The 14,101-nt window shown below is 37.3% G+C and overlaps 1 protein-coding gene across 1 annotated transcript; it reads right to left on the bottom strand.

Annotated features, from left to right (window-relative positions):
- Window positions 1-9,585: 9,585 nt before the first annotated feature.
- Window positions 9,586-13,706, bottom strand: LOC131307428 (uncharacterized). Its single transcript, XM_058333927.1, has 4 exons — window positions 13,428-13,706; window positions 11,176-11,439; window positions 10,385-10,544; window positions 9,586-9,971 (listed from the first exon to the last, which is right to left on the bottom strand). Exons 1-4 carry the CDS (start codon window positions 13,635-13,637, stop codon window positions 9,793-9,795), a joined length of 813 nt encoding a protein of 270 aa, XP_058189910.1. The 5' UTR covers window positions 13,638-13,706; the 3' UTR covers window positions 9,586-9,792.
- Between the last annotated feature and the right edge of the window lie 395 nt (window positions 13,707-14,101).

Below are 14,101 nucleotides of genomic sequence, written 5' to 3'. Positions count from 1 at the left end.
CACATTTGTACTAGCGCGCACATATTCTTTTTAGACCAATTTTGAGTTTCAAAAAATAATCGGAGTCGTTCATTTTATTTAAAATATTTACTTTACAGTCCTCAAAAAAAAAAAAGCTCAAATTCGGTATCGGTTAGGACGTCTACAAAACATCCAATTTTGTTCTAGAATTCAAGCCTGATTTTATGTTCATTTTATTTAAAATACTTATTTTGGACCTGCTTTGGATTTTTAAAAAATGAAAAAAAATTATCAGAACCGTTCATTTTTTTTTTAAAATTCAAAAAGGGCCCAAAAAAATTTGTGCGCACTTGTACAGATTTTATATCTGTTACCTTTATCCTTTCTGCTTTCCAAAACCCTCTATATAAAGTTTACCCCCACCGCATGATTCCACCGCTCCACTCGCTGCTATGCCAAAACAGAAGACCCATTTCCTTTGGTCCTTGCTTGGTGCTCAATAAATGGGCATGATAATTGATGATTTTGTGGAGCCAGATTTCGGGGTCTCAAAAAAAATGATTCAATCTTAAATTTTTTTTTATGGGTTCTTGTAAATAAATATCTCAATCCCTTATATGTAAGGAGTTTTTCAAAATTTGTAAGCTATTTTAAGAATAGCTTGCAAATTTGAATAATTTTTTGGGACTCGAAAATGGGCCCCACAAAATCATCAAATCAATAATCTAAATTTGAGTGTTTGGTCGCTTAGATTAACGATTTATGCCGATAAAAAAATAGATGAACGATTTATTGATGATTTTGATTTTGTGGGGCCATTCAAATTTTGAACAAACCCTTACGAATATCGGATTGACATAATTTTTTTTTAGAAGTAATAAAAAAAATACTGAGTATTTAAAATATAACTTGCGTTTTGAATGGACCTCATAAAATCATAAAATCATCATACCCATTTATTGGCCAAAACGAAACAATTTTGGCATAGCAGTGAGTGGAGCGGTGGAATCAAAAAGTGAGTGTAGACATTTTGAACCTCAAAAGTTGATATTTCAATAGAGAATAAGGAGGTGTTTCCGGTAGTAAAAAGATTTGTAGATTTTTATTTGTGGTTGAAAAATTGTTAGGTGTTTTCAATAGTGAATAAATTGTTGGAAAATGTGAAATTGTTTCCGGTAATGAATAAGTTGTTGATGGGTTTTTTAGTAGAGTTACTGTAGCAAAAAAGTTTTTGTTGACAACTGTTTTGTTAGTAGAAACGGAATGGTAAAATGCTGAAACTTTTTTATTAGTGAAAACAAGATGATAAAATACGTTAAATTTTTAATATTTTTTTGTTAGTGAAAACACCCCTAAACATAAAACCAAGAAATTGTGGTTTAGAATTTGTTGAACCCCCAAAAGTTCTACGTACTGTCCTGATTTTGGTGTATTTAGAAGAGATACTAGTATTTCAGTAGAGATTGGGAACAATAAAGGGTAAGAATGTCATCATTTACGTGCACATGGTAAAAGTATCACTGCACACACTAACATTGACATCTAAAAGGTTTGAAAAGTGCGAGCTTGAGGTACACAAATCAGTGCAACATGGCGTTGGTTAGTTTTGCCTTGTTTCATTAGTTTTTTTTTTTTTTTACACCGTCAGTGCAAATATTTGTTTCTTTCAAATCAATTACATTACATCGTATTGCAAAATAGTGATCCCAAATAATAAAACATGTCAACGTGGTGCAATATAATTTATTTGAAAGAAACAAATATTTACACCGGCGGTGTAAAGAATTTAATCTCTTTTTTTATACCTTGTTTATGTTGTTTTAAGGTAAATTACCAAAATCTCCCCCAAAGTTTCTAAAAATTACAAATTGCCCCCCAAAATATGGCACAAAATATTACTTCCTTGTTGTGATATAGCTACTAGGAAATTCAATAGAATATGTTGAACATCAACAAAACCTAACTATAATGGATCAAACTATCTTTTTGTAGCATGTGGAAGGCTATATATTTTCACATCTCTGCAACTTTTCACAAGCTACAAAGGAAAATATGGTCCATTATAATTTGGATTTGATGATGTTAGATAGATATCGTCAAATTTTCTACTGGCTAAATCATAAATAGGGTGATCTGCTGTGCAACATTGGGTAATTTGTAATTTCTCAAACATTACAAAGAAATCAACAATTTGCAGAAACCTCTGGTTTGGTTTTGATAATTTGCCCCCTTTTTATATCACAAATGGTAGGAGAACGCAAATATTTTAAGGGAAAATTGTTGACCGGTCCCAAATTTTACAGGGGGTTCCATGCAAACCTTATTTTAAAGTGTTATCCCATCTAGATCTTTTTTAAAGATACTTTAACTATTATGCCCCTGTCACTTTTCATACCCCAAGAATTCACAACTCCCATAATTCACAACTCTAAAATTCACATATTTTTTTACAGAATTCATGCTCCATCTGCATTATTCATACCCTCAGAATTCACGTCCTCTTTAGAATTCACACCCCCTTCAGAGGTGTGAATTTGTACAATTTTGTAGAATTCACACCCCATCTACACTATTCACATCCAGAGAATTCACACATTTTTTACAAAATTCGCACCCCTTAGAAAATTCACACCCCAAAATTCATACACCTAATAATTCACATCCATCTGCACAATTCACACCTCTAAATTACGAGAAAATCTCAACGCCCCATCATTAACAACAAACACCATGAACACAAACCATATCAGTGAGTCTCCACTGATAGAACAATAAAAGGTAAGCAGAAGTTTATCAGCATTTAACTGCCACGAAGACAAACCATATCAGAACAACAAACACCAGAAATCCAAATTTGAGCCACCAAAACAGAATTACTTACATAAAACATCTATATGTATATATCTATAATGTTCTTCTTATCTGTGAAATTTTAGCCACCAAAACTGACCAAAATAGAAGATCCACGGTGACAACTGGCAGAGGTTCCTCTGAAGAGCAAGGCGACAACGAGCTCCCTAGTGCCAATGTTTTTCCTTAAAGAAGTTCTCGTCAACGAACGTGGATCTTACATGGAATCACCGTCACCGTCCCAATCATCAGCATCGTCATTGTCACCATCCTCAAGGTCGTCGGCCGCGTCGGCGATCGTGGACCAGGAGCTAGAGTTTTGAACGATCTAGACTGGACAGCGGGGGATGACGACGAGGATCAGGTGGCGTTGCGGCGGAGAGGGCGCATTAGTACCACTGGAGGAGGTCACAGCGGGAGGAGAGGGAGTTGGGGGGGCCGGAGAGGGAGTCTGGTTTGGAGGTCGTCTTCGAGGCTTTGGGCCTTGTGCTCGGTGTAGTTGTAGACGACGTAGTTCTGGTGGGGGCGGTAGAGGTTGAGGGAGAGCGGTGTATTTTCGATAATTTATCTAAAACTAGGGTTATGCAGGATAAGCTTGACAAAATAGTGGGCTTGGATGGATAGACGCAAACAAAAAGGTATCGGCCAGTCAGAACCCCAAAAAATTACATTAAATCAGACATAAGCCCACAATCATACTAATCCTAACTAGTAGCCCCATTGAGTAAACAAATAAGTAAACAAAGAAACACACATTCATGGGAAGAAATAAACAACCTTTGCTTTTGGCAAGAAATGAATTGCACTCGTAAAAGGGTGGGAACTGAGCAAACCTCAATTGATTAATTAATTCCCGCTACCCAGTCGATTCATAGTAATTAGAGAGCTGTTAATGGTATAGTAAAAGTTGTACAGCAGTAGAGTACAGATAGTTTTTGTGCCCATCTCGAGTCCCGCAAAGATAATCAGAGCTGTTCATTTTGTTCAAAACATATTGTTTATGGTTCCTGTACAAAATTATCTCAATCCGATATCGATAAAGGCATTTACGAATCATCTAATTTTGCTTCAGAATTTATAATCTTTATCGTAGTAATTATCATAGCCCACTCGATCAAAAAACTGCAATGCTTCACGTACGTGAGCCATGAGGTATAGAAACTACAGGGGGAAAAGGTGTACTATGAGATTAAACTATCTCCTTGTTGACAAAAATATCTGGATTTTCAGAAGAGGGTTTGATTGATGGGATGAGTCATAAGTATTTTTCTTTATGATCTTTACTAAAATTGGCTTTTAATGAATCGTCACGTAGTATAAAGTTGTTAGTCGATTTTAGTTGAACCCCCCAAAAAAAGCATTTGATGAGACTAGACTAGACTAGACTAGGGGGTCGAATCTACTTTTATTATAGTGGATGATTTTGCATGTTCCCTAAACATGGAGCTTTACATTTGGACACCGACGTACTTGTGCTGTTATGGATCCCCACCAAAATGCATGCATGTATCTTAAACATATTACATATTATAGTAGTATTAGAAATAAATACACGTAAATATACTTAACTTCTTCTCTTTAATTAGTACTGAAAATAAATATACGTAAAAGTTTTGTTAATATTGCTTCTTAGTATAGTTTGCATTCTAGTACTGAAAATGTAAATGACTTTTTTACCGTTGGCTGTAACCTTGTCTGCATAGACAGACTTATACATTGACGGGAGCTGGCCGGCCATAGCCCTTTCCATTTTTGTTTGTAGAGATGGCTATTTGTAGTGGCAGAATCAGGATTTGAATTTAGAGGTGGCACCCAAAAAGATAAATATAGTCTCTACGGTCCAAAGAATGTCTAATCCGTCAAAACGAGTACTTAAAAAAGAATATGTTTTTATGAAACTCAGACTTTTTTTGAAAAAATTATAAGAACACATTTATATCTACTATCTTGCAAAAAAAAAAAAAAATTCAAAATGCATTTTTTAAGTTTTCATTTTGAGAGCTGGACAATCTTTTTGGAACGAAAGGAGTATTTTATACCAAAACTATACCTGTTCTAAAATTAATCAAACATAATGCCAAAAGTATAGATGTTTTCATAGCTATTTTCGTGTGTATCAGAGTACATATATATGTATATGTATGTACATATACATATGTGTTAATTGACATATATACGGACAGGGGGAAATCCTCCACCCAATTAACTTCTCTTTGCTCGGCCTCCTCGCAGTTGATTCCTATGCTCTGAATTTTACTAGGTTAAACAAAGTTCACTGAAAGAAAAATCTCTAGAAAAAAAAAAAAAACAGTTAAAACAATGATCAAAATAATCATAGAACAAGATTGTTTCTGTAGCTTTATTCTGTCAACTCTCCCTAATTAATTTTTGGGTTCGCTCTTGCTCGTCCGTTTGGGTAATCCGCAGCAAACTTTTCTCATTTTTTCCCTAACAATCACATGGGAGCATGCATGTTTAAGCTCGTACAAGTTAGGAAAATAGAGCCAGTGGAGAGTACCAGACAGGACCGACCTTGGGGTTTGGTCCAATAGTCATGTAGCATTTCTTTGGAACGTGAGGTCTCGGGTTCAACTCTTAAAGACAGGAGATAGGTCATGATTGTACTAACCATCCTTTGTCGTCCGGCAAAAAACAAAAGAAAAAAGTACTCTAGTAGACAGAGTTGTTTCCGTTAGGAGTACAATCTGTAAATTGAGTGCTATTGGGCTGTGCCTAGTTGCAGAAAAAGCTAACCAGTGTGCGATAAAAGTGCACCAAAAGTGTGGTTTTTCTGGGCCTTACACTGCTGTCCTAAAGCCGAAGGGTAGGCCATGCCTAATATTGGTCCCTGCAGGTAATATCGTTCCTTTTTGTGTAGGGTCTCGGGCAATGGGCATGGGGTTTAAACTTGTGACGGAAAGAACAATTTGCTTTTCTTTAAAATTTTCTTTTGTGAGTAGGGATGTCAATGGATGAGTTTGGTTCGGATTTTGTGCTACATTTTCAAATCCGAAGCATTTACTTGTACTCAAACACAAATCGATACCGGACTTGTATAGATTTGAATTAGGGCTGGTCCAACACGTTTGGAGGCCAATGCAAATTTAAAAATGGAGCCTTTGTATCTATCTTACTGTTTTAATACAGTATATTTAAGTTGTATTAGGGACATTCAGGTCTTCGTTTTCTTCTTTAACTAGTAATGAGATTTGGTATTCGGCGATAATAAGAATTGGGATCTCTCTCTTCCGTGGAGTAGGCATTGGGACCAAACCACGTAAATATTGTGCGTTCTTCTTTGTGCGTGTTTATTAATTTTATTGCTCTTTCTTTATGGGTGGGATTGGGTATAATCCAAACAATAACTGTTTTCGAGTGTTATTAAATCATAATGGCTTTGTTCGTTAACCGAATAAAACATGAGGCCCTTCCATTAGCTAAACGAGTGGAAGGGGAGGGGCCAGCGGAAGAAATGCCATTCGCTAGATGAGTGGAGGCGGGCCTTCCGTTCTCTGTACCCTGCTTTTCTCACCCCCGTTGTTCAACGGTCGGGGTGTCCGGACCAACTTGCCGGCCCCTTGACTATTTTTCTTCTCAGTCTGATCAAAGGCAAGTCATCCATGTCGAGACTAGAGAATTCACAAGAGATATCTCTCTTATGGCCTAGCCACAAAAGGTTGTCAAGTTTCAAACTAAGAAATTCTAGTCGGTTTATAACTCTCATCGATGTTGCCACTCGAGCTTAATCCGTATGTAATTTTAGGAGAAGCTCACATTACCAGACATGAAAAGAGAATCCGACAAGGGATCCGAGGGCAAGAAGTGCCAATCGAAATAGGGTAATAAAGTCTGAACTTGTGGATCATGCATGGAACCATGATCTGATCCATCAGGCCAAATAAGATTGTGGAAAGTATTGGGGAGTTGATTTGGCACAAACATGCCTAACATTTGCTTCCATTTGTAGAAGATGAAGAAAGCAGGAATGCCAGAAGTGAGAGTCATCAAAGCCACATATTATGGTGAGCCAGCTAGATCAGTTATGTCTGATATCTTTATACTTATGCACAGCAGCCACAGGCCCCACTCCATGTTGCTAGCACTACTAGCATCATCTTCATGGCTTGTAGCCGTAGGAATCATAGTAGTAGTGTATTGTTTTGGATAGGGAACTCCTTGTTACATTTTTTCTGACACGTCAGACGGCTTGGACTAAATCAATTATTGTTACAGATGGTGGATATTCTTCGTGTTTGCTGAATTTTTGTTTAGCTTTTCGTCAAAAGATTCATTGTTGTTTGTTTGTTTGAACGAGAAAAATTAGAAAATTATCGAACTATACATCAAAGTTTAAGATAGTTCAAAATGAGGTTTTAATAGGAATGCCATTTCGCACTTAAAGAATTAGGAGCTAAATTCTCAAACTTAATTTTGATTATTATACGTGTACAATTGGGAGGATTCACCATCGGACCAAGGGACGTCATGTGTGGTGTGCCCCTCTTAATTTTTCAAGTCTTATACTTGGACCCCAAAAGATTTAGAAAATCTTCCATTCATCTTCTTACAGAATTATACTAGCTAGTATATTTTCGAATCATTAAACCTACTCTCCCGAGCCTCAAAAGTAATACTAGTAGAAGCTCGCTATTTTCTTGCTCTATAAAAACTACCTCTCCTCTCTTTCTGTGTTTTATTTGCTTAGTGTTGATCATAATTCGTAAGCTAAAATTAATCAAGGGCTTTTCATTTGGAAAATGATACTGTCACTCTCTTTTTTACCAATGACACTCCTCTTTTGTCTTTTAGTTGGATGAATTTACTAATTTACCCCTCAATGCAATAAACTTTCCCAAAATGCATGGATTATTTTGTAAATTCACACACTACAAGACAAAAAGAGGAGTGCCATTGGTAAAAGGAGGAGTGGCAATATCATTTCACAGATATTTTCAATGTTTCCACTAAAATTTGTCCTCAACGTTGAATTTCAAGATCAGTCACTGTTATAGGCTTATTGGAGAAGTCCATCTCCCTTCTACTCATTCTTAGCAACTTACTTGCAGCCCAGTTACAGACCACTGAGCTCAGCCCATAGAACCGCTATAAAAGAGGAGCCCAGTACCATCTCTCAACTTGGTTATGGGAAGGATTTCCTGCTTTCATAATTTTCACATTTCTGTTCAAATGCACAAAAAATCATTACTTGAAGGACTTGGTATGTAATCAGAAAGTCTACACACACATACAATCTGTGCACAGATTGTGCATAGATTTTGTTGTGGGACCCGGATGGGTCCCACACAAATCATCCGAGCCGTTCATTAAATGTAAAATATTTTTTCAAGGATCCTGGTAAAAAATAATCTCAATCCGATACCTATAGATACTCAATCCAATCATATAACTTTTCATTATCCGGAAATCTGAATGAAAAGTTAGATGGTTGGAGAAGCACCTATAGGTATTGGATTGAGCTTATTTTTTACGGGGACCCTTGAAAAAATGTTTTACATTTAATGAACGGCTCGGATGATTTGTGTGGGACCCGTGGTGAGCCCCACAACGAAATCTGTGCACAATCTGTGCACAGATTGCTGTGTGTGTAGCAAAGTTCGTATGTAATCAACTGGGGTTATTTCAATTAGCCAAGACTCTTGCATTTCACTAGATTATTTTCCCGGTAAAAAATAATCTCAATCCGATACCTATAGGTGCTCGATCCAAACATATAACTTTTCATTATTCGGAAATCTGAATGAAAAGTTAGATGGTTGGATGAAGCACCTATATGTATTGGATTGCGCTTATTTTTTACGGGGACCTTTGAAAAAATGTTTTACATTTAATGAACGGCTCGGATGATTTGTGTGGGACCCGTGGTGGGCCCCACAACGAAATCTGTGCACAATCTGTGCACAGATTGCTGTGTGTGTAGCACAATTCGTATGTAATCAACTGAGGCTATTTCAATTGGCCAGGACTCTTGCATTTCACTAGGAGGTCAAGGGTTCGAGTTTCCCCATCTACGTGTGGGTGTTCTTCCCTTAGAAAGCTTTTCCTTTTTTTCTCTGTCTCTACCCGTTTTTTTTTTTTTTGATCAGATTCTTTGTCTCTACCCTATAATGAACTTATTTCTTGTATTGATTGAATTGTTGGGTTTAGTTGTCTCATAGACTCTCATAATTGATGTAGTGTTCCGAATTTGTACTCTGTACTTCATAATGTAAAATTATCCATTTTATCGATTGAAAAAAAAAAAAAAGGGACTTGGTACGTCAGTAATATTATTTCCCAACTATGAATTGTTCAGTTCCCTATTGGAATCTTCAAAAAAAGAAAAAGAAAAGAAGACGACTTGGTCCTAGCATAACCAACAATAATACCTTGCTTTAAGCAACTTGAGAGTCCTATCCTGCGAGTTTAAGGAATAGGTATGACAAATTTTGGAGTCGATCATTTTCAATTCAAATCAGGAAAACTCCTCCCAGTATCACACAATAAACTCGGTGATGTGAAAATCATATCAAGTGTGTTTGATTCAGATCCGTTGAACAACTGCCGTACTAGCATGCCGCTGTATTCTTTTTTTTTTTTTTTTTTCCCTTTTACAAATAAACCACACCTTCTCTCTTTCTTCTTTGCTAATTCTGTTGTTCTAAGCCCACCTTATGAGTTTATAGTTCACATTCCCAACTCCTAAACACCACTCTCCAAAGGCACTTTTAGTCTATTGTCACACATTTGGGCAATGTTGCAACTGCCAACATAGGCTTTAAAACAGGAAGGAATAAACATATACTATTTCAAGATGAAGGATGCTTTCGGTATCTCTTACACAAATGTTTGTAAACTGAAGCAATTTGATGACACAGAAGTAACTGAATATTTAGTCAATACAGGACTATAAACAAAGAGAGTGAGTAATGGGAAAACTTGTACACCTAAATTGAGGGGAAAAGGAGTGCTCACTCTTGGAATTCAAGGCCACGTAGTAAACTCAAACACTCTGAAGACAATGTCGATTCCAGTGGGGATTTGCCATACAAAGAGTAAGACATTCAACGCATTCAAGGCAATGTGAAGATTTCTGGCTGTTTCATTCCCCTTCTGCATTGCCGGTACAAGAGCTGCAGCTGCTGCCCATAGCACTGTTATCCCTGTTAACAAGAAAATGATCCACCAAAATTGGGCCCGGTAACATAAAAATGTCAAACAAGTTCGTAGGAAAATAAAAAATACATCAAACAATGTCGTGAGGCTTAAGTTAAAAGTAGAACTAACACCATATCAGTTCAACCTAACTATGTCTGGATCTCAAGATTCTCAACTTATGGAGGGATTTGCGGCGAGGAGGTCAAAGAAAGGAAGGTGAACGGAAAAGAAAAATAGGTTGACAAGTACTTTGCTTTTGTTTTCCCTCCAAGAATCCCTCAAATCCAAGATGGACACAACATGAAACTGCAACTTAGAATTCCAAGGTGTGAATTCTCTACTAACAAAAAAAAGACATGTCTAATTCTTTGTTTCTCAATTTTGTTCTGGGTTAGCAAATGGAAAGGGTCATAATTACCTGCCCCAGCAAATAAATGAGGCCCTGGGAATAGCTTTCCGGTCCTAAACCAGGTGTTGAGTCCTCCATAAACGGCCTCTGAAACACCAAATCCTAGCAGAATTGAACCTGCATTGAAGTGTCTGTCCCTATATGACCCTTTTATAAGCTCCTTCCTCTCCTGAGTTTTAAAAAACCAGCAATATATATCATCACAATATCAAGACAGAACTTTCAAACAAAAGTGCAAGATTCTTTTTAATCTAGGATTAATGGATGGAACGCGGAAACCATATATAACCTATAGAAAACACAACAATGTGTTTTGTCATTACAACATATATGCTACAATAGAGGATCCGTAGATGTAAATAGAAAACACAAAGTGAAAAAACCTAAGGTTCATTTGAGAAGACGTTAAATTCAAATTCAAATTAACAGATTTGGTAAATTCAATGGTAATTGCTCAAACTAGGTTTGATAACGTACTTGTGAATTTCAACATTGAGTTAGAGGGTTCTCTTTCGATTGATTGACATAACTCTTTAACATGAGGGATTTGAAATTTTTCGCGTTCTATTGTAGCGATACAAAGACCCCAAAACATATCTTTTCTACTTCTAATCCATCTTTCACTCTTGTGAAACCTCTAAAAAACAAATTCTAAAGTAGCATATAACGCTTCAATTAAAATGCGAATCTATCCTGAATTTATTAATTTGTTTCCTAGGGTTTTATTTCCCCTTGATAGACCTCTACACAATTCCAAACAAAGGCCAAAAGCAGTAACACAAGAAATGCAGGGCTACTACCTCAGTGAATTGTTTAATTTTGGCTTCGACAGGAGATGGAGCCGGGGGTGCCACCGGGGTCCCTTCAGGTGTGACAGCAACGGGCTTCACTTGCTTCTTGAGCTCATTAATCTCATCCTGTATAGTTCGAACCCGACGCCATTGCCAACCCAAATAGCCAGCCCACAGTGTGTACACAAACAAGCCAGCCATCACAAGTGGATGAACGAGAGCAAATGTTCTTCCCTCCAGAATGCCGAACTCCCCTCCAACGGCAAGTGCATCCTACATTCAAATAAACAATTCAAATCAACCACTAACCCATTTGCCTCGTTATCAAGGCTTGGGAGTTAGGGCTTGCTCCCTTAATTGTTACAGGCCTCATGCTTGAAACCTCCTAGGTAATAAGGGGTCAGTAAGTTCACACGGGCTTGTGGAACTGTGAGATTGAGCCTTAGGGATTATTGAGGTGTGCTAAAGGCTAATAACAAATTATCAATAAGTTAGAAAAATGAAAAGAAAAAAAAAACAGCTTTTTATGGGGAGTGATTTTTGCACTGCCCAAATTATTAACCACACTCCCCAAAGTGAGTGCGAAAATCAACTCCATATTAAGAGTGATTTACTTTTATATCCCTTCGACTTTATGCGATAGTTCAGTTTGGTCCTTCAAGTTCTAATTCCAACAAATAAAACCTTTAATTTGCAAATTTATTTCAATGTCATCCATCCATTGGGTGCCGTTACTAATTTGGACGGAAAATAGTCATGTGCCCAGCGCGTGTGCTCTCCCCAAGGGCATATTTGCCCATTCCCCTTCTCTTTCTTTCTTTTTCTTCTTCTCCTCTCCATAAAACCAAGGAAAAAAAAAGAAGAGAAAGACCTAGAATTCTTCTGGGTTATGTTTCCTTAATGTGCAAATATGCCCTTGGGGAGAGCACATGTAATGGGCACATGCCTATTTTCCATCCAAATTAGTAACGGCACCCAACGGATGGATGACATTGGAACAAATTTGCAAATTGAAGATTTTATTTGTTTAAATTGGAACTTGAAGGACCAAACTGAACTTTCGTGTAAAGTCGAAGGGATATATAAGCAAATCACTCCCATATTAATTTTCGAATTCATCTTGGGAGAACGGTTAACAATATGGGGAGTGCGGAAATCACTCCCCACTAAACAACTGTTATGTCGAGCAAATATGTGGTTAGTCTTAAAGCCAAATTCTATGGGCAAACAACAGCGGAGAAACACCAAAAAAAAAAAAACCCAGAGACCCAGAGCCTATGTATAGGAAAATTGCAAAAATCCAATATACATAGGACAACCCTGTTAAGGAAATAGAGTCCACATTGCTTGGGAGTGAAACGGGTGATCACTTAATAATACTTGGGACCTCTCCACTCATTGCTAATTAGTTTTGAGATAGATGTAAAGTTTCCACATGGTATCAGAGCGAGACTCATTCCACCTGGATTGGGAAATCCTGTAGTGTAAAGCCCTGCAAGACATCATGTAGGGCGCACACAGGTCATCGATCTTGATAATGAATGGTTGATATATGATTTTTAATTATGACCGGTAAGAATCATTTATTATCGATCATAATTGATTTTTAATGTGGACCGTTGATTGATGAGATCGATGGCTGTAAGCCGCTCTACACGTGCACTACACCAGGGTGCACTACACCACCCCTGGATCCATTCCACCTCACATTTAAAAAAAAAATTCACAATCTACACCCCATAATGACAGAACAGCAAAAAGGCTGCACAATGATAGGACTCAAAAAGTGGCCACACGTGACAGACCTCAAACGCGGCTGCACGTGAGGGAATGTTAAGGAAATAGAATCCTACGTTGCTTAGGAGTGGAATGAGTGATCAATTAATAACATTTGGAAACTCTCTATTTATTACTAATTGATTTTGAGATGGATATAAAATTTCCACAAGCCCAGTGTGTAAATCAAAATCCTGCGTAACAAATGGGAGAAATACTCAATAGCAACAAAGTTGCCCAGTAAAAAGGGGTTGAGCAGGTCATAAATACACCTTCCGTACCAATTTACAAATAGAATATATAACCAATTTAAAGATATGCTAGTAACAAATTAAAGATGAGGTCAGGAAAAAACGAGGGACCAACAAAAGGTATGGGGACGAAGGGAACAGTACAATATATGAATAAATTTGAGATAACAAACAACAATAATAACTGATTGGTAGAATACACTACAAATGTGTATTGGTAATTGGATTACTTGCCTGTGGGTCGAGGAAGAAGGGCAATGCCACTGCTGTGAGAGGAAGAGAAGCCGATTTTAGTTGTTGGATAGTCTCTGTTAATAGTTTTTGTGGGTTGTGTGAGGCTGTGGAGAGTTGTTGCTTACTTAGGTTGGAGGGGATTGGGAGTTTTGAGTGGCTGGGTTTCGGGGAAAGAATTGGGAGTTTGAGAAGGGTGGGTGTGGCTGCCATGCTCTCTTCTTTCCTCCTGTTTTTTTTAGGGACACACGCAGAGAGAGAGAGAGAGAGAGGGGTAGAAAGAGAGATAAGGAAGTGAGATTTCAAGATGGGTTTCCTTCACCTGGCTTGTCGGTAGTAGTCCCCTTATGGGAATTGCACCGTGTAGTTGGATACTTGGATGGACACTATGGGAACTGCACCTTGTAGTTGGATGGATATTGGCTTGTACTAAGTTTATTTTCATGATCGGAACCATTTATGTTGTAAAGCTTGTCGAGAACTTCAAGTATGTCAAAAATTATATTAATTAAACATTGTTTAATTCCTGATCGGATCACATTTATATTTCTGAAAATGAATATGATCACACTGGATCAAACCCATCAACACTAGTTTAATAAAGCAAAAAGTCACTGCCGTTTGGTATTAATAAGTATCCAATTAACATTATTTTTGACATGATTAAAGATTTTGAT

This window comes from Rhododendron vialii, chromosome 1a (assembly GCF_030253575.1).
Source record: "Rhododendron vialii isolate Sample 1 chromosome 1a, ASM3025357v1".
Classification (NCBI taxonomy): Eukaryota; Viridiplantae; Streptophyta; class Magnoliopsida; order Ericales; family Ericaceae; genus Rhododendron; species Rhododendron vialii.
The sequence above is the reverse complement of the archived record's forward strand: the minus strand, read 5'-3'. Positions and strand labels throughout refer to the sequence as shown.